General features: G+C 49.7%; 1 protein-coding gene across 18 annotated transcripts in view; it reads left to right on the forward strand.

The window, feature by feature from the left end:
* Window positions 1–27345, forward strand: part of SGSM2 (small G protein signaling modulator 2) — a 35362-nt gene that overhangs the window by 2959 nt on the left and 5058 nt on the right. For 3 of the 18 annotated variants that reach the window (XM_072741231.1, XM_072741224.1, XM_072741214.1), the window contains exons 2-17: window positions 1016–1091; window positions 14560–14722; window positions 15002–15163; window positions 15431–15498; window positions 15592–15737; window positions 16060–16194; window positions 16725–16849; window positions 17209–17276; window positions 17490–17650; window positions 17808–17934; window positions 19543–19677; window positions 23396–23549; window positions 24358–24422; window positions 24510–24655; window positions 25146–25274; window positions 25498–25680. In XM_072741231.1, coding sequence (XP_072597332.1) covers window positions 1028–1091; window positions 14560–14722; window positions 15002–15163; window positions 15431–15498; window positions 15592–15737; window positions 16060–16194; window positions 16725–16849; window positions 17209–17276; window positions 17490–17650; window positions 17808–17934; window positions 19543–19677; window positions 23396–23549; window positions 24358–24422; window positions 24510–24655; window positions 25146–25274; window positions 25498–25680 — 2031 coding nt within the window. In that variant the 5' untranslated portion in view covers window positions 1016–1027. Of the gene's footprint in view, window positions 1–1015; window positions 1092–5895; window positions 6067–14559; window positions 14723–14983; window positions 15164–15430; window positions 15499–15591; window positions 15738–16059; window positions 16195–16724; window positions 16850–17208; window positions 17277–17489; window positions 17651–17807; window positions 17935–19542; window positions 19678–23395; window positions 23550–24357; window positions 24423–24509; window positions 24656–25145; window positions 25275–25497; window positions 25681–27345 lie in introns of those variants that run through there. The other 15 variants (XM_072741296.1, XM_072741292.1, XM_072741289.1 and 12 more) reach the window with 6 other exon arrangements.

Genomic DNA, 27345 nt, shown 5'->3' on the forward strand with positions numbered 1-27345 from the left:
GTATAATTCTTTTTTCAATACTTAGAAGGCTGTTTATACTACTCTTAGAATTATTCCTTTTAAAAAAAATATTTTATTTATTTATTCATGAGAGACACACACACACAGAGAAGCACAGACACAGGCAGAGGGAGAAACAGGCTCCACGCAGGGAGCCCGACATGGGACTCGATCTGGGTCTCAGGACCACACCCCGGGCCGAAAGTGGCGCTAAACCGCTGAGCCACCCAGGCTGCCCTATACTACACTTAGAATTATTCCTAAACAAATCTGAGAAATGTCCAAAATATGCCACAGGCATATGTATATTGCCTGACAAAGTTTAACCTTCTCTCAGTTCTTAGTTCCCTTCTCCCTTCAGCACTTAAAGAGAACCATATCCTTTCCTCTTCTATGAGTAGAAACAATGGGGCTAATTATAGGCAAGAGCAGTCTTTCAACACAAAACCTCTGGTATAATTCTAGAGTCATCTGTAGGTCCTTCTAACCCCAGAATCTGCCCTACCAGCCTGTTTCATATGCCTGCAGGTCTTTGAGCTGTGACTTTATGCTTTGTTTAATACAAACCCCTTAGAATGTAATCTAAGATGCTTTTAATGGTTTAGAATACAGGATCAGTCTGATTTCCCTCTACCTAACTGCTAACCACGAGCAGCTTCCAATAGAGAGAAGCCACTAGGCCCTTCTTCCCTCCTCCCCAGGCTTTAGAAGCTTTACCATTCTCCAAACTGTATAGTCCTAGATAAGGGCCTTGGGAACAAGGGCAGCATTAGAACACTGAATGCCATGACCAAAGAATGGCAGACATACTCTGCCCAGAGCTTACTTTTTTTGTAAGATTTTATACTGGGATTGAGGTAATCCATTTCTCTAATCTTCCCTTCTCTTCCCATCCTTATTTACTCTCTACTCTGCAAGTGTCTAAACCCAGACTAGGAAAGCAGGACCAAGCTATTTATTTGCTCACAAGCCTTTGGTTAGAAAAAGAAATAAGATGCTGCCCTTTTGTCCACAGGTGAAGCAAATCATGGAGGAGGCTGTTACCAGAAAGTTTGTGCATGAGGATAGCAGCCACATCATTGCTCTGTGTGGTGAGTGACTGGGGGCAGTGAGAAGTGGGTTTAATACTGAGGACGCTGTCCTAAGCCAGGGAAAGATGAGTCCTTAAGTTTAGTAGTTTTCAAATATGGCTGCAAATTAGAATCCAACTCCGAAGCATTTGAGATCTCCCTGGGCCTGGTCCCCAACCTACTGAATCAGGATCTCCAGGGCCTGAGGATATCTATATACATCTAGTTCCCTTGATCTTTGTATGCATCAGAGTCACCCGAAGAGCTTATTAAAACACAGATTCCTAACACAACCCTGGAATTTCTGACTCAGGTAGGTTTGGGGCAGGCCTGAGAATTTGCATTTCTGACAGGTGGTTCTGAAGCTGCTGGTCCAGGACCACACCCTGAGAACCACTGACCTAGGTAATTCTGGTTTGGGAATCACTGCTCTGGTTTATTTCTCCTTTAACTTTGGGGGAAGGGTTTGTGTTTTCAGGTGCTTTCTGTGCCACATCTACTTTCTAATTAATCCCACCTGGCATCCCAGCTTTCCAAGCACTGGCTTGGGTGCAAAACAACAGGAGCTATGACAGGAGGGAAAGCCAAAAGCCCTCCCGCCTTACAAGAGGAAAAGTCTGTAGTAAAGCATCCCTTCCACTTCACTGTGAAGACTTCTGACTTTGCAGGGACAAGCCTATCTCTATATACAATAGAGTTCTCTTAAATTTCCAAAAATTTGATCTTCCTTTCAGCTCCCTTTCTGAAGAGACAGTTTGCCATCTCTCAAACTGTTGTTTTCCTTGGCCTCTGAGATTGGTGTTTGGGATTTGTGAAAGGGAAGTTGTGTATTTCCGAGAGGAACAAATGAAAGGAGCACTGTTTGACAGTAGCGTGGTAAGGCAAATAGAGCTGCCTGCCATCAGTCCAGCAACAAATGCTGAGGGTGTGCTGGGAGCCAGATACTGTTCTTCAGGTAGGGAAATAGCAGTAACAAGATGGACAGTCTCTGCCCACAAGGGCTTACATTTTGTGAGGAGAGAGAAAACCAAATGCACACATAAACATATGCTATAATAAAGATATGAATAAAGATAAACAGAGATGGGACACCTGCTGGCTCGTTTGGTTAAGCAACCAACTCTTGGTTTCGGCTCAAGTCATGATCCCAGGATCCTGAGATTGAGCCCTGACTGGGGCTCCCTGCTCAGTGGAGAGTCTGCTTGTCTCCCTTTCTCTCCCCACCGGCATTCCCTCTCTCTCTCTCTCTCTCTCTCTTTCTCTCTCTTTCTCTCTCTCAGATAAATCTTTAAAGAATAAATAAAGCAGAGAAATAAGGAAAAGCAACTGGGGAGAAATGGTATGTGAGCAGAGCCTAAGTGACAGACTGAGGATTCACATGAATCCTGGTGTTCTGCTTAATTAAGTCATTTTGGACAAGTTTCTTAACTACTGTCACCCATAGTTTGCTCCCCTTAAAACAGGATGGTGATTCCCACCCCAAGAAATGTTTGTGAGGATTGAGATGATGCATGTGAACATTACTAGCACTGTAAGAGCTCAGGAAATATCTGTCTTTCCTTCTCCTTTGGATGTTGAGGCTGAAACTAGGTTAGCCGGATTTGAGTTCCCACCATTTTCCTTTTGGGTAGGTTTCCCTGTTCTTTGAGATGATGTTATGATTCCCAGGTTTACAAGCAGCAATCTAATCTCACCTTTCCTCAGGCAGGACCTGTGTAAGGGGAGAAGCATGATAGTCTTGCAATAAGTGACTTCCAAGAATATTAGAACTCTACTCCTTTCTACCTGTGTTGTGTGCCCCTGATATCAACCACTGTCTGCCATTGTCACCAGACTCTGCTGGTGGCCCAGTCATGCATGGCTTAATTTCTTATCCAGACCACATATAACAAATACAGAAAACAGAATAAAATAATGCAAACAGCTTGTGCATGGGCGCCACACGTGGGTGGCCGAGAGTGGGGGGAAGAGAGTCAGGGAGAAAAGTTGTGGGTATTTTACATTCAGGCCAATTAAGATGAGAAGAAACTGTCATTTCTCCTCTGATCAGTCTAGGGGCCCCCAGGAAGCAGTGGAGCTTTTGCTTTTGTCTCCTGCCTAGAAGCCCAGGGCTCTTTCTAGCAGGCAGAGATACTACCCTCAAAAGGAGTGATGCTTCTACTTTCAGCCACTTTTAGTTTCTGAAACAGAACAAGGGTCTATAAAATAGACCCAAGTCTCCAGGGTTCTTCTGCTCCAGGGTTCTGTTGGAGGTTTCTTTGGTCTGCTAGTGCAAACTTAAATGTCCACAATCAGATAAGAAGAGTGTCTGGGTGTGAGACTACAGGCAGTGGTGGTAGGGCCTGAGGTGAACTGAGTATTGCTTGCCACCAGTCAGCTCCTGCAGGAATGTAAGCCCTAGCTTGCCTTGGCCTTTGTTTTATTTTAAGAGAAGCTAGAAGTCTGGGTTTGTTTTTTGTTTGTTTTTAATCATGAGAGACACAGAGAGAGACATAGGCAGAGGGAGACATGGGCTTCCCCAGGGAGACCAGTGTGGAACTTGATCCCAGGACCCTGGGATCACGACCTGAGCCGAAGGCAGACACGCAACCACTGAGCCACCCAGGTGTCCCAAAGTCTGGGTTTTTATATGAAATTCCCCAATTTTTAAAGGTTGATAACTAATTTCCATTATATATTATTATTTTTTTAATAAGTAGGCACCCGGCCTAACATGGAGCCCAATGCAGGGTTTGAATTCATGATCCTGAGATTAAGAGTTGGACACTTAACGGATTGAGCCACCCAGGCGCCCCACAAATCCCATATTTTAAAAATGTGTGGGCCAAACAAAAGGCATCTCCAAGGCTCTGCTTGTTTGCTGCCCCTGCCTTGCTGTCACTGAGGAGAATGTTAGCATGAGGGGTTGCCAACAGTATAAAGCTAAGTCAAGCCCATGGAAAAAGGAATCCCTGGGCTTTATCAAAATTGTTATTCTGTAGTGAGGTAAATCCCAACTTGAGCTCAAAAGAAGGTATATTTAAAGTAGTGATTATCAAACTTTTTTTCCTGTCTGCAAGCCATTTACATGCATCGTACAGTAGGATCATTATCAGGGATTCTTGGGAGGAGGCAGAGGAAAGAATAGGTATGTATTGATGGAAAACTCCCCCCCTCTGGCTTTTTGAAGATTCTGATATGCTAGTCATCTTCACTTCTGGGCAAATGCTGGTCAGAAATGCATCTCTAGTCTGAAGTAGATCCAGTCTTATCCTGGGTCCTGCTATTGGCCCAGCCACATCCAGCATTCAGCTTTATTCTGCGAAGAATTGGAGCACAGAGAAGATACTGAGAGATCTGAGCACAACAATGGTGTGAAAGTTGAATTAACCACAGAGTGGCCACCTTCCTTGGAACCTTGGAGAGCACTGGGGCCATGGGCCCCTCTGCACTTTCCTGGCCCCTCTGTGCAGGGCCTGGGTGAGATGATCTACTCTCAGCTTCCTTAAGGTATAGATATTTGAACTGGAAACAGAATCTTCTGGAGAGACTTAGAAACAGAACAAAGAATCCCTGGGTTGAACCCTGACCCTGGGCAAACCCAGGAAAACTGTGCCAGACCCCTTTTCCTATTACCCATGAGAGGAGTGAGACTCCCAGGACTGGGTGAGAAATGTGTTGTTTCTTGTGTGTGTATTGTGGTTCCTAAACGTGTTTGTCCAAAAGCTGGTCAGGCCCCTGTAAGTAGAAACTTTGTGAGGAAGCTTTGCTGGCAAGCCCTGGCTGGCAGAGAGGGGTTCTCTGTGTGCTATTCTCCAACCACCCAGCATGACTGTCACGGGATTAGGCCTGTGTGACTACCCCTTCCCACAGGTGGAGACTGGGTTTTGGGGTGTGGGCCCAAACCTACCACTGTAGGAAAGGGTTCTTTGATATCGCCATTTATTATCTTAAAAAGGTTTATCAAGTTTGCATTTCATTTCATAATACAGTCTTTGAAACATTTGTTATAAAGACATACTGTTGAATCAGATTAATGCACCTTGTTTTCTCTGTGGCTTCTTAAATCCCCTGGTGTAGGCTGATAACTCCTGCTACCGCCTCCTCTCAAGGGCAAGGTGCTTTCAGCTTTTTTAAAAGTTTTATTTATTTAATAATCTCTACCCCACATGGGGCTCAAACTCATGACCCCAAGATCAAGAGTCACATACTCCACTGACTGAGCCAGCCAGGCACCCTTCATGGTGCTTTTAACTTTTGCTTTTGGGCAACTCAGCATTAGAGCATTAGGGCTGAACACCAAACTGTCCCAGATTTCATCTTTGAACTCTTCATTCATAATAATAATTATACGTGCTTAAATAAGACATATTTACTCTCTTCCCATCATGGATCTGAGGTAATTCAAGCATCAACCTGAAAAAGTTTGGATCATCAGCACTGGAAAAGCCATATTTCTGGACCTGCCCTTCCTCAGGCTCATGTCTAGGTGTGGCCACCTCCACCGTATTTCTGCATGCTCTGTCCTGTTTGGGCACTGAGTTTGGATTTTAACCTTTGCTGGGTAGAACAGGTTTACAGAGCTGGCCTGGCACAGCAGGTTCTCAGACTCTTAATGTCTCTTCTACATGGAAGGTATTGGGGGTAGGACCCAGGCCCAGGTCAGCCCTGCCCCTCAGTCACCAAGGTCTTGGCTCACCCTGCATAGATCTTTGGATCCTCAATTGGAAGATTGTTGCTTCCGACTGAAGATGAGCTGTAATGGGAGATGGGTGGAGTCTATGGAGCTGGGAACAGCATCAGGGCCTTATTAACAACCCACTTCCTGCTCCCCGTTGCTAAGCAGCTTTAACCTGGAAGGTCTGCTGCGGTGAACTCCTCTGGGGAATGGTGTGGAGATGCTAATGAGCTGGGAGAAAAGCAGGTGCTGTGGAAGGATTGCCTCTCACCTGACACACTGCAGCAAGAGCTTTTCAGCACATGTTGAGATTCAGACTCCAGGCAGTTTTTAGTCTAGGTAAGGGATTTCTTCTGTCTTCTTCCCACCTATACTGAATGAAATCCCTAGGTAAGGGATTTCTCAGGAAATCTGACTTCTGCCTTCCATCTGCAAATAATCAAGCAGGAAGGAAGGCCCTTTGGGGAAGTGGCTCCTCTCATCCTGTCTTGGGATGAGGCTGAGGGCATATGGTGGTGGTCTGTAGGCGAGACACTTAAGTTCATGACTATGGCCAGTTATTCAGCAGCTCTGAACCTACCCCAGAAGGTTGATGTTAGGACTAACGGAGTGACACAAGCAAAGCACACAGCATGGAACCAGGTACACAGTAGGTCCTCAATAAATATTGCCATTATCATTATCAGCACCACCAGCACCTTTTACTTTTTCTTATAGGTGATCCTACAAGGTGGGGCATGGGTAAAATAGGTGAAGGGGATTAAGAGTATGCCTATCGTGGTGAGCACTGAGTAGTGTATAGAACTGTTGAATCATTATGTTGTACACCTGAAACTAATACTCCACGTTAATTACATTGGAATTAAAAAAGTGATCCTAAAGCCTTCCCCATCAAGCCTTCTAGAACCTTCCCCAGGATTTCATCTGAGAATCCATGTTTCTGAGAGTTTGGAGCATCTAGACAACTAGAGAAATTTGAACTCCAGGAACTCAATCAGGAGCTTAAAAAGAAATTTTATTAATTTTGTAGATCCAATCAAGGTATTATATACACCTTTATAAAAGAGTCATCTTTTACAGATACCTACTGAAATAGTTATAGATAAAAATATATGATAACTAAAATTTTCTTCAAAATAATCCCGGGGATAAGTGAAAAAGTGGTTGGAGGTGGTATAGCTGAAATAAGATGAGTCATAACTTGACCATTGTTCGGGTTAGGTGATTGGTATGTGGTGTTCATTCTATCATCCTCTTTACTTTTGTATATATTTGGAATTTTATGTTATGAATTTTTTAAATTTTTATTTTATTTTTTTAAAATATTTTTTATTTATTCATTTATGAGAGACACAGAGAGAGGCAAAGACATAGGCAGAGGGAGAAGTAGGCTCCATGCCGGAAGCTCGATGTGGGACTCGATCCCAGGACTCTCAGATCATACCCTGAGCCAAAGGCAGACGCTCAACCACTGAGCCACCCAAGTGTCCCCATAATGAATTTTTTTTTTAAAGAGGAAGAGAAGATGGGAGGAGAAAGAGATATAGTGAATATAGACAACTCTCCTGAAAAATTTTATACAGAAGGTAGCAGTTAAATGGTTCAATACCTGAACGGGGATATAGGGCCAAGGGAGATGGTGTTGGTGGTGTGTGTGTGTGTGTGTGTGTGTGTGTGTGTGTGTGTGTGTGTTTTAACTGGAGAAGTTATAAAATGTTTATAAATGGGAAGAACCCAGTAGGAAACATTAAAGATATAGGGAAGAGAAGTGATGTTTGCTGGAATGATACCCTTGAGAGGCGAAGCAGCTGAAATCCAATGTGTAGGTAGACAGGGTGCCTTAGGGAGGAGTACAGCCAGACCATCTGTAAGGACAGAAGAGAAGGCAGGGGATGGGCCTGAGGTGCTGGGAAGAAAGGCACCAATGTTTTTTGTTTTTTGTTTTTTTGGAATGATTAAAGATGTCTTTATAAATAAAGTTTGTTCATGGGCAGCCCCAGTGGCTTAGCGGTTTAGCGCCACCTTCAGCCCAGGGCATGATCCTGGAGACCTGGAATCAAGTCCCACATTAGGCTCCCTGCATGGAGCCTGCTCCTCCCTCTGCCTGTGTCTCTGCCTCGCTCTCTCTCCTCTCTCTGTGTATTCTCTTGAATAAAGAAATAAAATCTTAAAAAAGAAATCAAGTTCATTCATGACTACATTCTAAATATACAGAATAAAAAAATGATGTCTGCTCATTCGTAAGACACCAACCAGAATTTTCTTATACTGTCTCAAAATTTAACAATCAATTTCCCAAAAAGGCACCAATGTTAATGATCACCCTCAGTGTATTTGAGAAATTATAAAGGAGGATTTTGCATCTTCATAGCCTGTTGCTTATAATCATTCAAAACCTATTGAAACAGGATCTGTTCCTTTCCCTAACTGCACCAAAGCTCAGAGAGATTTACTGGTTTTCACAAAGTCAAATAGCTAATAGGGAAAGGACCCGAGTTTGAATCGATACCTGTTTTACTCCAAAGCCCTGCTACCCAGGGATGAGTCTACCCATGTAGCCTATCTAGGAGAGGAGCCTTGAAGTGTGGGTATTGAGGAGCAGTTGGCCCTTATGGAGACATAGCTCAGGTCACCAAACAGTGGACTTAGGGTATTCAGAGATACTCTGGAAGACAGTGGATCCCTTGCTGAGCCAAGCAAGGCCAGCACTGGCCTGGTTCCCTGGAAAGTGCTGTCCATGCAGATTCTGCTCTGCATCTCCCATCAGGGCAAAGTAGATATATGTGGTAGGAATTTCATTTCCCTCACCTGCTGGGTTCTGGACTATCAAGGCAGTGCTTTCTTCTCACACTGAGAGTCTGGATGGGAGAGTTGCTTTCTCAGGATATTGAACAAGGCTGACTGCCTCTAAAAGCTGATGCAGTCAGCATCACTAGTGCCTGCTGAGAGAAAATATACTCTAGTTACCATAGAAATGCTCATTCCGGGTGGAAACAACTGTTATAAATCCCTGGGTAGAAATAGCCAGCCAGGGAAGTGGGGAGGAGAGAAGTGGATGAGCCTGCCCTCTCGTCTTGGCTTTTCCCACTTTGTCCACTGCAGAAAAAACATTGATTTCTCCCATTGGCCATTGAAGGAAGTTCCAACTTAAGAGGCTGGCCATCTCACCCATTCCTTTATCTCCAGAGAGGCTGCTCCTCTCCTGGCAGTCTTGATTCTACCATCCAAGCCATTCAGCTTTAAAAAAATTTTTTTTAAGATTTTTATTTATTCATAAGAGACACAGAGAGAGAAGCAGAGACATAGGCAGAGGGAGAAGCAGACTCCATATAGGGAGGCCAATGTGGGACTCGATCCCAGAACTCAGGGACCATGCCCAGGCAGACGCTCAACTGCTGAGCCACCCAGGCATCCCCAAGCCATTCAGCTTTTAAAAATTCTGCTCTAGGGGCACCTGGCTGGCTCAGTTGGTGGAGCATGCACCTCTTGATCTCAGGGTCATGAGTTTGAGCCCTACATTGGGCATAGAGACTACTTTTAAAATATTTTTTAATAATAAAAACAAAAGAAAATAAAAATTTTGCTTTAAGGGATCCCTGGGTGGCTCAGCAGTTAAGCGCCTGCCTTCGGCCCAGGGCATGATTCTGGAGTCCTAGGATCAAGTCCCACATCAGGCTCCCTGCATGGAGCCTGCGTCTCCCTCTGCCTGTGTCTCTGCCTTTCTCTTTCTGTGTCTCCCATGAATAAATAAATAAAATCTTTAAAAAAAAATTTTTGCTTTAAGTAGTATCCTCACAAACTCCAAACCAGCCACCTGTGGCTGACTGCTCCACCCAACACTTTCCTCGCTTGATTGGGTTCTCTATGGCAACTACAACCGAACTCCCTCGTTGCACAGATGGCAGCCAGCAGAGGTGGGAGAGCAGGAGTTACTCTCCACACCTCTTCCCATTACCATCCCTTCTGGGCTTAGAGCCTTGGGCTTAGCCTTCATGTCAGGCTGTGCTTATTCTGGATGGAGTGTCCTTATATCTCAACCAACTGGCCTAGTTCTCTTAAGGCCATTCAGTGGATTCCCCTATTACCAGGCCCCTGGGCTGAACACATAGCTATGTATGTGAGAGCCAGGGTTGTTGCTGGGGCTCCCTGGGCTGATTGAGGACCCTTTTCAACCACTGCTGCATGTCTTGGGCAGCCACAGTTTTAGTCCATTGTAATGGGCTCTTGGGATACCTCAGCTTGTCCCAGCCCACTGAATTGTTTCTTTGGTCCTTCCCCAGCTCAGGTCACCTGTGGCTAAGCTGAGCAGAACCCAGCTCTCCCTGTGGGGGTGGGGAACCAAGCCAGTCGGGAGAGATTGCCAAGGGAGCTAAAGGACTTGGTGCCCATGGCCAGACCCAGCCCTTCTGGGTTTTGTGAGTTTTGATTCACCTCCCGGCTAGAGAAAGTGTCTAGCATCATCTCATAATAGAATCGTGGTATCTGGGTTGGATGGTCAGCTGTTTAGTTATTATAATTATTATTCTGGATTGGTAATATATTACCTGGTTCAAAAATCAAAACTGTACAAAAGTATACAGTGTAAAGTTTACTCCTTTACCTGGCTCCATTCACCCACTTTCCCTCCACTTACCCATTTCTACATAGGTAACTACTTCCACTTTTTTTTTTTTTTAAGATTTAATTTATTTATTTATGACAGACAGAGAGAGAGAGAGGCGGAGAAGCAGGCTCCATGCAGGGAGCCCAATGTGGGACTCGATCCCTGGACCCCAGGATCATGCCCTGGGCTGAAGGCAGACGCTCAACCGCTGAGCCACCCAGGCATCCCACTACTACCACTTTTGTTTCTTATGCATCCTTACAGAATTTTTTATCCTAGTAAAAGAAATTATATTCTTTGTTTACCCACAAACAACACCCTTTTTGTAATGAAAAGGTATGCAATCATACTGCTTTGCATCTTGCTTTAGGAGATTTTTCATTGTTAGTTTCTAGAAAGCATCTTCAGTCTTTTTCAGAGTTGTATAATCTGTTGTATGAATATATCGAATTTACTTAACCTGTCCCCATTGATGGAGATGAGGATAGTTTCCAGTCTTTTGCTGTTGTAACTAAGTAATCCTGCAGTTGTATCTGTAGACTACATTCTCAGAAGAGGGGTTACTGGGTCAGATGTTATTTGCCCTGTTGATAGATAATGCCACACTGCCTCCATAGGGGGGGTGCCAGTTGGGACATCAGAGACTGGTGAAGGAAGGTTCTAGGACTAGTCTGGGCCTATAATTCTCAGCTTTTCCCTGGGAAGATGGTGCCAGACCTTTTGGGAGAGGAGACATCCACAGCAAGGTTCTTGTAGTTCCTTGAGCTCTCTTGTCAGTGGGATGGGATGACAGAGTAGGGAGCCCAGTACCCTGGGCTCATCTGACACCATAGCTCCAAAGTTCTACTGGAAGACCAAGGTGAGGAGTGAGGGGGTTGTTTATGGAATCATGTCTGTTTCTCTGTTTCAATTTATTCACCCAAATCTTTTCGTTGCAACCAATGACCAAAAAGAGTGTTGGTTTTTATTATTATTACATATTTGTCCCATATGAAATGAGCTAGATGGTGTCAGGGATGTGCTTAAGCCATGACAGGCATCTCCTGCCATGGCCTACCACCCTGGGGAGGCATCTGGGACAGAAAGCAGAATAAAGTGCTGGAATTCTCCTTGGTGTTCTGAGCCTTCAGTCAGGAAAGGAGAGGCATGGGTCTCTGGATGGTTTCTCCTGGGAAAAGGGTGCTTGACGGTCTGTGAGAGGCCCTCCCTGGGGAGTGAGGGCAGCAGGAGAGTTGGACCTCATTGCTGATGGCTCTGCAGCCAAGTTCTGAGTGGTGTTCACTGTACATTGTGGGGCAGGGAGAGTCTTTATACTTGCACCTCTGAGTTTCGACCAATGGACAGTTCAACCCAAAAGTCTTAAACAGGGAGTCTAAAACTTTCAGAGGTCAAGTACCCCTTTTAGAGGCTAAAAATCAGGGATGCCTGGTAGCTCAGGGTTTGAGCATCTGCCTTCAGCTCAGGTCATGATCCAGGGATCCTGTGATCAAGTCCCACATCAGGTTCACCATGGGGAGCCTGCTTCTCCCTCTGCCTATGTCTCTGTCTCTCTCTGTATCTGTCATGAATAAATAAATAAATAAATCCTTTAAAAAAAAAAAGGCTAAAAATCATGGATACCTTATCCAGAAAAACACTCACCTGAGCATGCTGGAGCACACCAATAATTTTATATGCAATATTTGGGGGTCTTTGGAAGGCACAAAAGCTCATCCACAAACCCTCTCAGGATAGTAGTTCTCAATTATTATTAGTGTCATTGTTATTATGTTATTTTGTCTACATGCTGCACACAATATTTTTCATTGCATGTACTGACTTTCTGGGGGGTAGGGGTGGGGGGCAGGGGACCGACAGCCCTATGGGAATGGGGAAGGTCAGGTGTAGTTTGAGCAGCCACTGCCCAGGGAGCCCATGAAACTGGGTTAAGAATACCTTGGCATAGAGGGTCGTTTACTTTGCTCCATAGGTAGAGAGTTGAAAGGGATTTCTCCTTCCACAGACATTGCCTAGCACCTTGCCTGCATTTCATAGAAGGAACTGGGGTGAGCAGGAGGATACTCTGCATGATCTTTGGGCTTCTCTCAATATTCTCTACTTGCAGTAATTGCTGAGGAATGCCTCTGGTTACCCCAGAGCACCCTAATGCCTGTGCTCAGAGGCTACCTAAGAGTGTAGGTGAGGTCAGGTGGGATGGGAGTGCTGCTACCCGCCTTTCCCTGGCTCCCCAGCCTGGCTGCATTTGCAATCTCCTGGGGAAAGTGGGAAGGCTAATGGCTCATTATGCCTGCAATTAGTCACATCATGGAGGCACATGATTCCCTACAGGACGGCTGCCACCTGCTGCCACTCTGGCCATATTCAGTGCTGCTTCTCTCCCACTCTGAATGGGGAGTGTGGTCCCAGGACCTAGAGACTGGAACTCACTCACCTGTCAACCACAGGGCCACACAGGACCTCCATGGACCAAGGGGACAGCCATGGAGTGGAGTATGTCGACACTTAAGTAGAGATTCCCCCACATGCCCCATACACACATAATATGTGTAGACATATCTGTCTGCATACACATGTCCACATACATGTATGAACATGCTGTGAGGAAAGGCTGTGCCTTATAAAATAAAGTTCCCTGAGGCCTAAGCAGGGAAATGCCCAGCAGGAAACTTCTAGGAGGAGGATCCTGCCTTGTTTCCCCACCCTTGGGAGGCTCTTGCTGGGTCTAGCCTCCAGGTCTGTCCCTGGGACTCTTTCCAGCTTCTTGACTTCAGTATAAAAGAGGACCAGAAAAAACTCTTACAGGATAGCATGACTGCCTGTCAGTTACTAAAAATGGCAACAAAAACCAGGTGAAAGCCGTAGATCAGTGGCTATTTCCTAAGGCCAGGCTTCATATTCTAACAGCACTAGTCATAGTCAACTCGATGGGGCCTCTCAGTTCCCCTATTCTGAAAGAACGGCATCTCCACCCACCTCTGGGGAGCCTGTGATCCTCTCCTCTCTTCCTGCCAGGGAGAGGTCTTGCAAAAACCCAGCCCTTGCAGGTTAACTGTGGAACAGGGTCTTGGCAAAAAGGGCTGAGGACTCAGGAACCAACAAGGACCGAGTGCCCCCTGTGTGCCAGACTCATGCAAAGACTTTAACTCAGTTCATCTCGTGTAATGGGTCATGCCAGTCCTAAGAAGTAGCCCCATTTCATAGATGAAAACAGGCTCAGAGTGTTATCACCCATGTTTCCTAGGGATAGTGAGTGGCCATGCTAAGCATCAGACCATGTTCTGACTTCTGCCTCTAGCATAACAGTTGTCAATCCATATGGAAGGGCACCTGTGACATGAGGGGAGCACTTCTCCCACCTGTGGGCCCCCTAACACACCTGGAAGAAGTGAAAGGGGCTGGGTCCTGGGTCATGGTCCTGGCTCTGCCACTACGGGACTGTGATTAAATCCCTTCCCCTTTCTGGGCCTTTCCCTCCTCATGATGGCTAAGCACCACCACCCCCACTGCCATACCTACTAATATTTTCAGAATCTATACATGCCCAGGGCAACCCCCTATCTTCCCCTCCACCCAAGTCCTTCTTCCTTCCTGCAGGATCCAGATGGAGAAGATAAAGCATAGCCCCTAAAAACATGAAAGTGAAAGGAAATCCTCCCGGCATGGGAAGTAGAAATCTGTCACTCTTGGATGCAGGGCTCATCAATAATTCAGGAGCCACTGTTGGATCTGATCTCTGCAGTGGCATTATCAATATTTCAGCTCCTTCCCAGAGCCCTGTTCCTTAGCAACCACATCGTCCGTGCATTCCAGGAGGGCTGTTGGGCTGTGTGCTCCCTGTGTCCCCTGTCTTATAGGTGCTGTCCATGCTTGCCCTCGTGGGCAGGGGAGGAGCCACTGAAACTGGCAACTTTGGTCCTCACAGCTCCAGGACAATGCTACACACAGGAAGCCTGTACACACCAGATGAGGGACAGGGAGGGGTTCAGCATGGTACCTCAGCCCCTGCATGTCCACCCTGGGCAGGGACAGAGAGACAGAGACAGGAATTTTGGAAAGCGGACAGGGTATATCTCCCTGACCTGCCTTAGACTGAAACCTCTCCCCCTCATCCCAGCATGGGTCAGGGCCTGCCCTTACCCTCTGTTCCCCATAGATAAAAGGAAGAGGAGTGTTTCTCCCTTTCCCCCCCTCTTGCCCAGGCTCAGGTGATGGTTCCTTTTGTGGCTCAGGTGCAGTAGAGGCTTGCCTCCTACATCAGCTGAGACGCCGTGCTGCCGGCTTCCTGCGCAGTGACAAGATGGCAGCCCTGTTCACCAAGGTGGGGAAGACGTGCCCAGTGGCTGGGGAGATTTGCCACAAGGTACAAGAGCTACAGCAACAAGTAGAGGGCAGGTGAGCCGCAAACCCACTCCTCCCATCACTCCCTTCTGCTCTTTGCACTTGTCATTTACTCCTTCCCAGGTTAGCTTCCTGGGCTCATTTCTTACAGGGCCCCTTGGGTGAGAAAGCAGCCTGAGGGTGGGGGCTGGCTCCTTTTGGACACAAGCCCCCACTTCAATCCTCATCTTAGTCCTCTGGGTTCTTGTGACACCAGACACTGCTCCTAATGCCACCGGGCCTGGGGCTTACACCCAGGCCCTCACACTTCTGAAGCTTACCCTCTCTTTGCAGGAAGCCTTTGGCAGGCAACCAGGATGCCCTACGGAGACAGGGCTCTGTCAGCGGGAAGGCCCCGGCTCTCAGCCTGCAGGCCTTAAAGCACATATGGGTGCGCACAGCGCTCATCGAGAAAGTGTTGGACAGGGTCATGCAGTACCTCGTGGAGAACTGCAGGTGACTGCCCCATCCTTAGGGCCCACCTCCTGAGCACTCCTTCCGCCCTCCCTCAGCAGGCATCATCATCCATAAATCTGTAGGCATGCCTCATCTTCCCCTCTAGCACCCAGAAAGCATAGACTACACCACGCAGCCCATAAAGCTCAGTCCATGTGGACTTATCTCTACTTAGTGACTCACACAAAAGGGTGTTTGTGGGGATGTCCCTACTTGGTGAGCTTGACTGCCCTAGAATGAGCCCCCGTCTGTCTCTCCCTCTGACAGCAAGTACTACGAGAAGGAGGCGTTACTGGCAGATCCTGTGTTTGGCCCCATCTTGGCCTCACTTCTAGGTGAGCCTGAGAGCAGAGAGGACTGGGCCAGTGGGGGCTGTGGGGCAGGTGTTGAGGGGGCACCATCCAAGCTAACTGTCCCTGTCTTCCCAGTGGGACCTTGTGCCTTGGAGTACACCAAGCTCAAGACAGCTGATCACTACTGGACTGACCCCTCTGCTGATGAGCTGGTCCAGAGGCATCGTATCCGGGGCCCTCCTAATCGCCAAGACTCCCCTGCAAAGCGCCCAGCCTTAGGAGTAGGTATCACTCTCCCCACTCCTTGTACTTACCCAGGCTATGCCCATGGGCTTGTGAGGAAGGGGGGCTTGGCCTCCATGTTCCTTGCAGGTACAAGCCAGGCCTTAGAGATGTACCGAAGTAGTGGCCACCCTCAGGAGAGCCTTTTATCCCTGCTGGCACTTACATAAATGCCAGGAGCACACCACTGGTCCATGGCTGAAGAGCAGATCCAGAACAGAATGGATCCCTGGGTCAGCTGGGGGGGGTGTGCATGGAAACCCAAGGTTGTCTGAGGCTGATTTCCCAGGACTAGGTGCTGAGCTGTGCCTTTCTGCACAGATTCGGAAGCGGCATTCAAGTGGCAGTACATCAGAGGATAGGCTAGCTGCCTGCGCCCGTGAGTATGTGGAGTCCCTGCACCAGAATTCAAGGATACGGCTACTCTATGGCAAGAACAACGTGCTAGTGCAGCCAGTAAGAAAACTTAATGTTCACCCCTCCTCTCCCTCTTTTGAAAAGCCTGGGACTAGAATCTTCCAGTCACATTTATCCCTTTCCTCAGGAGGCTTGACTAGAGAGAAGGGGAGATGGGCCCTACTCCTCACTTTACAGTTTCATATACCTCATGCCTAGCCTTGAGAACCCCTTAGTTAGCATCTGCCCTGCTAATTGAGAACCTGGCTATCCAAAGATGGGAATGGCAGCCAGGAAACAGGATGAAGACCTGGCTCGGGTATGGCTGGATGTACCTCCAGAATGTGCCTAGCATCTAGGAGGCCAACAGGACAGAGCCAGTAGCACCAGGCCAGCCAGCGGGAGGAGGTGCCCACATCTGTGTGTGATTCGTGTTCTCCCGTCCTTCTTCCTGGCCTCCATTCCAGAATCCTGTGACTATGCTACCTCAGCCTCCCCAGCTCCTGCCTGGAGCTTATTTCTCAGAGGCTTCCCCTGGGAACCTCAGCACCTCATCACCTCTGCCTTCTGCTGTTATCTCCTCCCCTTAGAAGGAGGACATGGAGGCTGTCCCTGGCTACCTCTCCCTGCACCAGTCTGCAGAAAGCCTAACTCTGAAGTGGACTCCCAACCAGCTCATGAACGGGACTCTGGGGGACTCCGAGTTGGAGAAAAGGTGGGGGCTCTGGGACTCTAGGCAGGGGGATGGACAGACTCCACTTGCTCTAGAAGGCAGGCATCTTATTCTGGTGCCAACAACTGCAGGAATAGGCTGCCTGGGGAGATTCCCAAGCTCTCTAAGATCAAGCCAGGCCTGGGCATGAAGAGGTTTGCCTGAGCCAAGCTCTAGGCAGCTAAGACTGCCAGGCTCTGTGCCATGACAACACAGCCCAGATGGACATAGCTGGCTGAGGTCACTTCTCGGCTATTGATCCTCCTTGTCTTCAGGGTAGTTTCATGCATTTTGGTGGTGGGAGATGAAGAAAGTGAGATGACAGGTCTTGCAACAGTGACACTGATCTGGTTCCTTTCCAGCGTTTACTGGGACTATGCCCTGGTTGTGCCCTTCAGTCAGATCGTCTGCATCCACTGCCACCAGCAAAGTGAGCCTCCCTTGTCCTAGGCACAGGATTGAGGAGAGACTGCCTTCTCCCAGCCACACACTGTGCTCAGCCCATTGGATGTCTTGTCGTCCTCCCGTCATCCCCATGCCCCATTGTTTTCCTACCCAGTTGGGAGGCCTGGCTGTCAGGCTCTGGTGGTGACCAAGAGGTCTCAAGGAGGCCTGCCCTCACCTGCCCGTGTACACCCCACAGAGAGCGGCGGCACACTTGTGCTGGTGAGCCAAGATGGCATCCAGAGGCCCCCACTGCACTTCCCACAGGGAGGACACCTGCTGTCCTTTCTGTCCTGCCTGGAGAATGGGCTTCTGCCCCAAGGACAGCTAGAGCCCCCACTCTGGACCCAGCAAGGGAAGGTACCTCAGGGCTTGGGGCACTCTGTGTGAAGGGGTATCTGAGAGGGGTTCTCTGCTCAACCTTCCTTCCTTTCCCCACGTGGAGAGGCTGCCTTGGGTGGGACCCTGGATCAGATGCTACCCTGCACAGGCCAACCACTCACCCTTCCCTCCATAGGGGAAAGTGTTCCCTAAGCTACGGAAACGTAGCAGCATGCGGACTGTGGATGTGGAGGATATGGGCACCAGGCAGGCCACAGACTACGTGTTCCGGATCATTTACCCCGGCCACAGGCATGAACACAGTGAGTCTCTTTAGCTTCATCCATGGAGGAAGAGAGAGGGACACTCAGGGAGGTGGGGGAGTACAGTGTTACATAGGAGGGGTGCCAAGCAGGGTCTGCTCACTGACCAGGCCAGGTTGAGAGGAGCAGTTCATTACTTAGCCTCTCACCAGATCTTCCCCTGAGAAGTTCCTATCTCTCTGAGAAGCTGCCTCTCTTCTACCTAGCTGTCTTCCCCCACCTCGTCACCCCAAGGTTTTTGGCTCAGCCAATGTTGTACAATATCCTCTTAGCCTTTCCAGCCCTGGCCCAAGTAAAAAAAAATGTGGTGAGACTAGCAATAGAAAGTGGAGAACTCTCCATTCCTCCTTGGCCCATGGCCTGACCTCCACAAGGCAGCCTCAATGTAGGATCAGTGTTTCCTTTTGGATGGTGTAAGTTGTTTCCTAACTCCCCTAGAGCCCAAGCCCTCCTCAAACCAGCTACTGATCAGAGGAGCTTTAGCTGGAGTAGGGATGCATCTGAAGAAGGTGAAACTTGGAGTTGTCCGGGGGACCTTGAGGACTTGGGGGGTGGGTGTTGCTAATGATGGCTTGGCACTCATGGGTCCTACCCCACCTGGACACATACCTTTGGGCCCACCGGGCCTGTCTGTGGGTATCCACCACCGCCAGAGATCCCTTTCTGGTCTGGGTACTGCTGCTCCCTAGAGGCTTCTCTGGGCCAGACTTACCATAAAGTCAGGGAACTTACTAGCGTAGAGCATTTATTGCCACATGGACCACCTGCTCCCTAAATTCCCTAATTTGTACCAATAAGTTGTCAGCAAGTTGTTTCTGTGTTGGCAGATGGAAGACCCAGATAGCAAACACACAGCCACAGTGCAGGTAGCCCCAGCAGGCCTGACAGTCATGAGACATGGGGATACCCCTCCCAGAGGTGCCTAACTAGGAGCCTTGCCTCATGTCAGAACAAGTTTGCAAACCTAGCATTCAGTCTTGGGCTGCTGCTCAGCTGAGATGACTCAGTCTCCATGTCCCTTCTTTAAGCTTTGGCATCTCCCAATTCTGGTCACTTTGCTTCAAGGACTGCACCTCCAGAGGGGCAATCCAGGGCCCCAGGAGCTGACATTCAGCGGAGTGACTCTAGGGCAGCTCTGAGCAAACCTTGGAGAAGTTGTTTGGATTTACAATCTGAAGAGGGGGATTTGGGGTCATCCACAGATCTGGCTCAGCCTGGCCATGATGTGAGCTGAAGAATGATCAGGATCCATCAGCCAACAGTCGTGCCCTGCTTGGGCCAGGGCTGGGGAGCTCCTGAGCTGCCTGCCTGTCCTCATGGGTCCCTGTTTCTCACTCCCCTTGCTCCCCTGTCAGTTCTCCGTCTTCTGTTCTTCCTAGAGAGGGCCTCCTCCAGTGGAGCTCTGGAGCTGCTGTCTTCCCTCACTCCATTCCCACACTCTCCCCAGTAAATCATCCAGAGCGTTCTCAGCCCCCCAGCCCTTTCTCAGTGCCCAGCAGGTTCAAGGCGACCTAGACTCTGGTTCCTCCCTGTGAGGAGGGCGGCTGGTGCCTCCTGCCAGGACCAGGTCCTCATGCCTCTGCCTCTCTTGCTGTTCTCTTTGAGCAGTCACTATTAACTACCACCACCTAGCGGCCAGCCGCGCGGCCTCGGTGGACGATGATGAGGAAGAGGAGGATAAACTGCACGCGATGCTCTCAATGATCTGCTCGCGGAACCTCACAGCTCCCAATCCGATGAAAGGTTTTTATCCTTGTCCCACCCCACCCGCCCCCTGGCCCACCTGCCACCCATCACAGGGGCTCGGACGGCAGTGTTGGCATTATGGGACTGGGGCGGCCCCCCATCAGGAGGCAGGTCAGGGAGGGTGGAAAGAGGTGCTGGCAAGAAGAGAGGACTGTGCAAAGAGCAGGTAGCTAGCTCTGGGCTCCCCACTGAGTCTGTAAGGGAGAGGGCTTCATGCCTGAGAAGGAAGATGTTCTGGTAGGAAGATCTGACTATCTAGTCTCTAGACCTGATAGACCTGATAGTCTCAGAACCTGAATGTTTTTCCAAGCGCTATTCCCACTCCTGGGGGTCATGCTGGCAAACCTGAGACAGTGTCTCTTTCTTTCTCCCCTGCTGGTTGGGAAGACTGACCTTCTGGCCCTGGACCTCTGACTTCTGACTTAACAGAAACAGGATAGAGGTACAGGCCCCTCCTGGGCAGGGGTGGGGGCTGGACAGCTCAGGCAAATGAGTCCTGTGGCTCAGGTGAGGTGTTGGAGCCACCTTGGAAAGAGACCCAAGCCTGGGTTTACCCATCAGGACTGAGGGTTCCAGCAGGTACTGCCTGGTGCTTCAGCATGAAATCTAGAAATAAATGTGCAGAGATATAAGACAGGTGTTTCCCACCCTCACAGACCTCAAGGTCCATAATTATAGATACAGCACAGTGCCCGTAGGTTATCGACATTGGTTCCTCTGTCCACCACCCATCCTTCTTAGCACAGAGCTAGGTTGGTAGAGAAGGAGAACCCAACTTTTTTTATAGAGTGTGATGGGCCGGGGGACCTGAGATATCTAGGCTGGATGCTCAAGGGAAAATTGGTAATGAAGGGGCTGGGGCCAGCTCTCTTGGAGTATAGGGGAACCTCCCCATCCCCACTGATTCCCGTTCTGCAGAATTAATTTCTTATCCCCTTTTTCTGCCCTACAGAGGGTATCTAAGAATGTGTGACATATTCCTTATGCTTCCACAAACTTCTGCTAAACAGCCCAGTTCCTTAGCCCAGCCACCAAATCAGCAATGAGTACCCCCACCCCCACTCCCAGGAAACTAAGCCTGTGGCCTAGCACACCCTCAGCACAGCCCTAGCAGCTGCCTCTTACCCACTACATGCCTGTCCTTAAGCCTCTCCTCCCTTGTAGCCCTCCTGGCAGGAGCGCAGGGGAGCTTCACTTCTGATGCTATGTGCACACAACCTGCCGTCTGACTCCTTGAAAACCTGGCCTCGGCTGATGCTTATTTACAGGTTAAGGGACTTGGAGCACTGTAGGAAGGCTGAGTCAGAAAGGACAGGGATCCCTTTCTTACCCTGTGAACTGATATCAGGTTGGAGGCTGGGGGCGGGGGTCCTAGCAGAGCCCCTGTTTTGGCAGACTTGGCACTAGGAAGCCCAATGCCAACTAGTCTTAGGGCTGAGGACTCCAGGGTCAGAGAACCCTCTGGAATCCAGAGGCCTCAGGGCTTGTCTGAGCTTCTTCTTGGGGAAGTTGGGAACCAGACCAACCCAATACGCATCCCCTGGGCCCCTAGTACTTGGGGAAAAGAGAGGAGGCATCAGAGGAGAATTGGCAGGTGGTTGGGGATTTGACATGGGAGCCCCCACCTCTACCCCAATCCATAATGACAACACTGTTAAGTCCGTTCTACTAGCCGTTGCTTTTCAGGCCTGCCACATGCTTGACTTGTGCATGTGAATCAAGTGGCGGGTGTCCAGATTCTCCTCTCCCTACCCCCACCTCTCCTCCTTTTCCTGCTACCTTCCCACAGAGCAGAGATGCTGTTCACTCTAATTCTGCTCCAGGCCAGGTACCTTTCATTCGGAGTCTTAGGGGCTGTGGGGTTCAACTACCCTGATTGATTTTTGCTTTAGACTTTCCTCATGCTCAGAGGACAGAGTCAGAGTCCAAGCTGGCCCAGCAGATTCCCACCCTGCCACCTCCCCCATGTCCAGCCTGCTGCCCTCACCCAGTCACTCCAGAGCTCCAGCTGTCTGCACTGGGTTAATTCAGAGATACAGTCTTCAATGTTGACTGATTCAGCTCCTTCCTGGAGAATTAAGGTGAAGAGCATTGACCCAGGCAGGAGTCTTGCCTTGGTTGGGCCCTACTTTCTGGGCATGAGCTTGTTTCCCTGTGTGCCCACCATTCATCCTCTGCACCTGTTATCCCCCTCACTCCCCACCCCTGCCTGCCCGCCTGCTGCCTGCTGCCTGCCTGGCTGGGCCTGTTTTCACCCCCCTCCCATGACTAGACTTTCTCCTGCCTGTTGCAGGGGCATGAGCTGGGCTCCTGCCCCATCCTACCTGCATTTGTCCCCTCCCTCTTCTTCCCAGTTTTGGGCATGGCTTGCAACTCCTCACTCCCAGAGCCGCAGCCCCTCCACACCAAGTATATTCCCTTAATTTGCCTCCTGGTGGAGCTGAAGGGCCAGATATCTATTAAAATCTCAGCTGTGAGCCTGGGAGGAGAGCCTCAGACCAAGACAAAGCATCTCCCTAAGGGGATTGGAGGGGGCTCAGCTCAGCCCTTCCCACCAAGGCACATCCAGAGCTGGAGTCTGGTTCCAACAAAAGCCAGGCTTGGGTCTGCTCCAGACTCCTAGCAGGCCAGGGCCCAGGCTATGACTTGTAGGAAAAAATGCTGCTTGAAAAAAAGTTTCTTCTTGAAACATACAGCTCTCTTTCCTTCTTCTTTCCTCTTCTGTACTCTCCCCCTCTCTCCAGGCATCATCTCCTGGTCCTTACACTTTCTGCCCTCACTTTACTTCATCTTTGTGACTCACTGGACCTGCCAGAGTCCTTTCTGGACAGTGTTCTACCCACTTGGGCCCTAGGAACTCTCAATGGTCTAGAGTTCTGATTCAGACCACCTGGGCTGGCTGAGAAGGCTCCATCTGCTGGTGGTGTAGATGTGTCCAAGGAGCCATCTTCTGAGGCTGCACTGGGCACATTCTTCTAGGTAGTGGAATTAGGTACCCAGCTACCACCCCCACAATGGCCTAGCAGTGCTGGGACTTTTGTCCTTCCTGCCAGCACACCTGTGTGTTTGGAGGGGGCCACCATGCTAAACACAGTCAGGCAGTGTAAGGATGGAGAACTCAGGAAGAACCCATGTGAGTTGGCTTGGGTGGGAAAGCCTGCTCCTCCTTAGCCACAGGGTCTAGAACCCTCTGAGGGGTGAGGTCTGGGGACTGGGACAAGTGGCTCCGGGATCTTCAGGAGCTTTTAGCAGTGGAGACTCCTGATGTGGAAAGGTTCAGAATATTGCAGCATTCCAGGCACCTTCCTGCCCATCTCAGAGTTTGTCCAGGAGGACCAAGCTGAATTCTTGAAGGCCAAGCCAGCTGGTGGCATTTCAGAGAGCTTAGGCTCCTGCTCTTTTTTCTCCTCCCTCTAGAAAAGCAAGTGTTTATTCCATTGCTGATGGCAGGATGGAGAGAACAGACACAAGTATCCACAACTCAGTCCAAGTATTTTATCACACACAGACTAGATGGAGGGTGGGAGATGTCAGGCACCCTCTCTCTCCACCATTTCCATCTCTGGGCTCTGGACGAGGCAGGCACCACCTTGGTGGTTTTCTACCAATGGGTGACTTCATGCTGCAGCTCTGGGCACAGAGGTGGGCATGCTACAGGGTGCTTGAAGGGAGGAGGCCTGCCAGGCCCTGACCATAGCCCCCTTCCTGTCCTCAGATGCTGGTGACATGATCGAAATGCAGGGCTTTGGGCCCAGCCTGCCAGCCTGGCACCTGGAGTCCCTGTGCAGCCAGGGCTCCTCCTGCCTCTCCTGCTCCACCAGCAGCTCCCCATATGCAACCCCCAGCCACTGCAGCTGTGTCCCCGACCGGTGAGTGGGCAGGGCCTAGAATACCAGCTCCCTGTGGCTGTATCTGCCTGTGTGCGTTCTGCCCTTAGGGGCCATGTCCCTTGTCTGACAGGGTGGCCTCAAGTTGGACAGACCTGGGTTCGATTTCCCTTCTGCTACCTATGTGACTTTGGCAAGTTACTGAGTCTCTGTGAGCCTCTACGTTTCTGAGCCTCAGTTTCCTCATCTGTAAAATGGGAATATTACCTGCTTCCTAAGGTACTTGTGAGGACTAAATAAGGTGTATGACTCAGCACCCAGAGCTTGCCTGGCACATAGTAGGTACTTAGTACCTGGAAGCTCCCCTTCCCAGTGTGGACATAGATCCTGCCATTAGGCTGTACATCTGAGGATGCACACCAGATATCTGGCTATCGCCGCATGCCAGGAATGGTGTACGAATGACATGTGTGTGAGGGTCCTAGGCCAGCACTTGATGCTTTTGCAGGCTCTTCACTTTAACCTGTTACTTCATTTTTTGCCTATTACTCCTAGTGACCCTGAGATGGTTCTCTCTGTTTTCATATGAGGAAACCAAGATTCACTAACATGAAGTGAAGTTAGTTGCCCAAAGTCCCTTGGGTGGTTGGGGGCCAGGCTGGGTCCCCAGCAGTTCTACCAAGGGTGGCTGACAGGGACAGGGAGCCCACAGGTGTCCTGCTGGGCTATGGATCCTACTCCTCCTACCACCCAAGCACCTTACTGGCCCCTAAGCCAGAATGTCCTCTCTCAACCTCCTCTCACCAGAGGGGCCACAGCCCCTTTCCTCTGAGCCAGGTTATTTCCACAGGTTGCCCCTCAGGCTGCTGTGTGAGAGCATGAAGAGGCAGATTGTTTCCCGGGCCTTCTATGGCTGTGAGTATTGGGTGAGGTGGGGCTGTGAGGGGTGGGAGATCGGGGAGGTACCATTGTCATATGTCTTCTCCCCCGGGGCCCCCACAGGGCTGGCCTACTGCCGCCACCTGTCCACGGTGCGGACCCATCTGTCAGCTCTGGTGCGTCACAACATCATCCCGCCGGCCCGGCCCCCAGGGGCTTCAGGAGGCCTCACTAAAGATGTGTGGAGCAAATATCAGAAGGATGAGAAGGTATACACTCTGGAGTGCCAGGGCTAGATCAAAGGACTAGGGGGGAGCAGCAGCGAGTACAGAGCAGCCTGCCCTGGGAGCAGCTATCATAGACCAGATGGGCATTCAAGTACAATGTAATAGAGGTCAGGACTGATGGCCTTGGAGTGGCCCAGGTCACGGTAGACTCTCAGCTGGGTCTGTGGGTTTCCATGGGGAAGGGGCTGGACTGGTTCTAGTCTGCTTCCACATTATCTGAAACCTTGGGCAAATCTCTGCATCTCTCTGGGCTCTGTTGCCTATCCTGGAAGGAAAGGAGGTTGAACTGGATCTCATCCAGCTATAATCTGGAGCAGGGAGGACATGACCATCCCAAGGCAGGGTTTGCCTGGGCTTCAGTAGAGTGACTGTGCCCAGCCCCAGCACTCCATGGGAGGGATGGAGATGGGGTCACCCAGCTGGACTGCAGTGACCATGGGGGCTACACAGACTTTACTTCTGGATCCCTCAGAACTACAAGGAGCTGGAGCTGCTACGGCAAGTTTACTATGGAGGCGTGGAGCATGAGATCCGTAAGGATGTCTGGCCCTTTCTGCTCGGCCACTACAAGTTTGGCATGAGCAAGAAAGAGATGGAGCAGGTAAGGAGACCCCACTCCCATTAGGTAGGGAGATGGAGAGTGGGCCCAGAGACCCCAGGGAGGGCCCTCTGAAGCCTTGGCCCCTTTCCAGCCAGAAAGAAACATGGCAGAGGAAGGTGTTAGCAGAGCAGCCCCACTGTCTTCACCTCTAGGCCCAACCCTTTTCTCCAGCTGTCCCAAGAGGACACTCTCATTTCCGTGGTCATGGTGTGCTCTGAGACAGGTGGACTCAACAGTGGCAGCAAGGTATAAACGAGTGCTGGCAGAGTGGAAGGCCTGCGAGGCTGTGGTGAGGCAGCGGGAGCGGGAGGCTCAGCCAACCACCCTCACCAAGTTCTCCTCGGGCAGCAGTATCGACAGTCATGTGCAGCGCCTCATCCACCGAGATTCCACCATCAGCAATGACGTGAGCCTGACGGGAGCTGGGGGAGCCGGGGGCAGGGGCCACCAGCGTTTTATGGGAGTAAGACAGAGTCCTGAGCACCAGCCTGAACTCTAGGAGTCACTGACACCGGAGCCCTGGGCGAATGGCTTAATGTGTCTGTGTCTTGTTTTCTTCTGCTAGAAAACCAGGTGACTTGTCCCCCTGCTGCCCGCTTCTCTGAGTGTCGCAGGAATAAAATGACATAGTGCTCCGTGTTCTGTTTTCATGGGCAAGCAGGGAAGGAAGAGTGTTTCAGGATTTAGGGAAGCCTTCCTTCCTTGTAGAGAGTTCTCTCAAGGCTAGAAATAGGCAGCCCAGGGTTAGAGTCCCAGGTCCCGCAGCCAGTTAGATGAGGGGTCATGGTGTCAGCTCCACTATCCTCTGACTGGGGGGTTTCACCAAGTGTGATTGGTCAGAGACCAGAATGACACAGAAGGGTCCCGTTGGTATGTCCTGGCCAGATCTGCCCTCCTACCCTGGCATCTTCATCCCACTATAGAATGGACTGTGCAGAGCTCATTTAGAGGCCATGCACTGCCTCCAGCAGCACCCCTGCCTTTAGATGAAGAGCAAGTCCCAGACCATGGGTGTTTCAGTTTTAAGGATATTCTTTTTATTATCTTATGTTTTTTTCCTTTCTTTCTTTTTTTTTTTTAGCTAAAGACTTTATTTATTCATGAGAGACACAGAGTGAGAGAGGCAGAGACATAGACAGAGAGAGAAGCAGGCTCCATGCAGGGAGCCCAATGTGGGACTCTATCCCAGGACCCCAGGATCACGCCCTGGGCTGAAGGCAGGTGTTCAACTGCTGAGCCACCTAGGTGTCCCTGTTTTTTTCTTTAAAACTATCTCTCTAGATAATGTATATATTTTTTTTTTTTTTTAAGATTTTTATTTATTCATGAGAGACAGAGAGAGAGACAGAGACACAGGCAGAGGGAAAAGCAGGCTCCATGCAGGGAGCCTGACATGGGACTCCATCCCGGGTCTCCAGGATCACGCCCTGGGCTGAAGCCAACGCTAAACCACTGAGCCACCTGGGCTGCCCCCAGAAAATGTATATTCTTGTTAATTTACTAAAGCCTTACACTAACAGAGAACTGAAGCTGGAGCAAGACTTAAAAGAGATGATAATCACCAAGGGAATTCCTTGCGCTCCTTTCTATGTGCTCTGTTCTTCCATCCCTTTTCATGAGCACTTTCTCTCTCTGTCTTTGGGTTTTGTGCCGTCTCAAGTCCACATGGTGCCCAGCTGCTTAGCCCATGAACTGCTGTAGCTCTCCTTGCGGGCATTAATATGAGACTCTGTGTTGCTGTAGGATCATGGCCTCCCCTGACTCTGACTCCACGCTCCGTGCTTCTTCCCAAAGTGAAAACTCCTTTCAGCATCCTTTTCTGTGCATAGTCCAAGCAGAAAAACAAAACCTTTTGTATATGTCTCTCTTGTCTTCCCTAGGACATGTATACAGTTTCAAATCAGTAGAACAGGTTACCTTTCACTTGCTACCCCTCCTGAGCTTGTGTGAAGCCCATGTAACTGATTAGGCACCTGCTAGAGAAGTTTCCTAGCTTGTTCTGCTAAACATCCAGTACTGAACATAAGGAAGAACTTGTTTTCCTAACACTCTCAGGCTGCTGCCCACTTTG

This window comes from Vulpes vulpes, chromosome 2 (assembly GCF_048418805.1).
Source record: "Vulpes vulpes isolate BD-2025 chromosome 2, VulVul3, whole genome shotgun sequence".
Lineage (NCBI taxonomy): Eukaryota > Metazoa > Chordata > Mammalia > Carnivora > Canidae > Vulpes > Vulpes vulpes.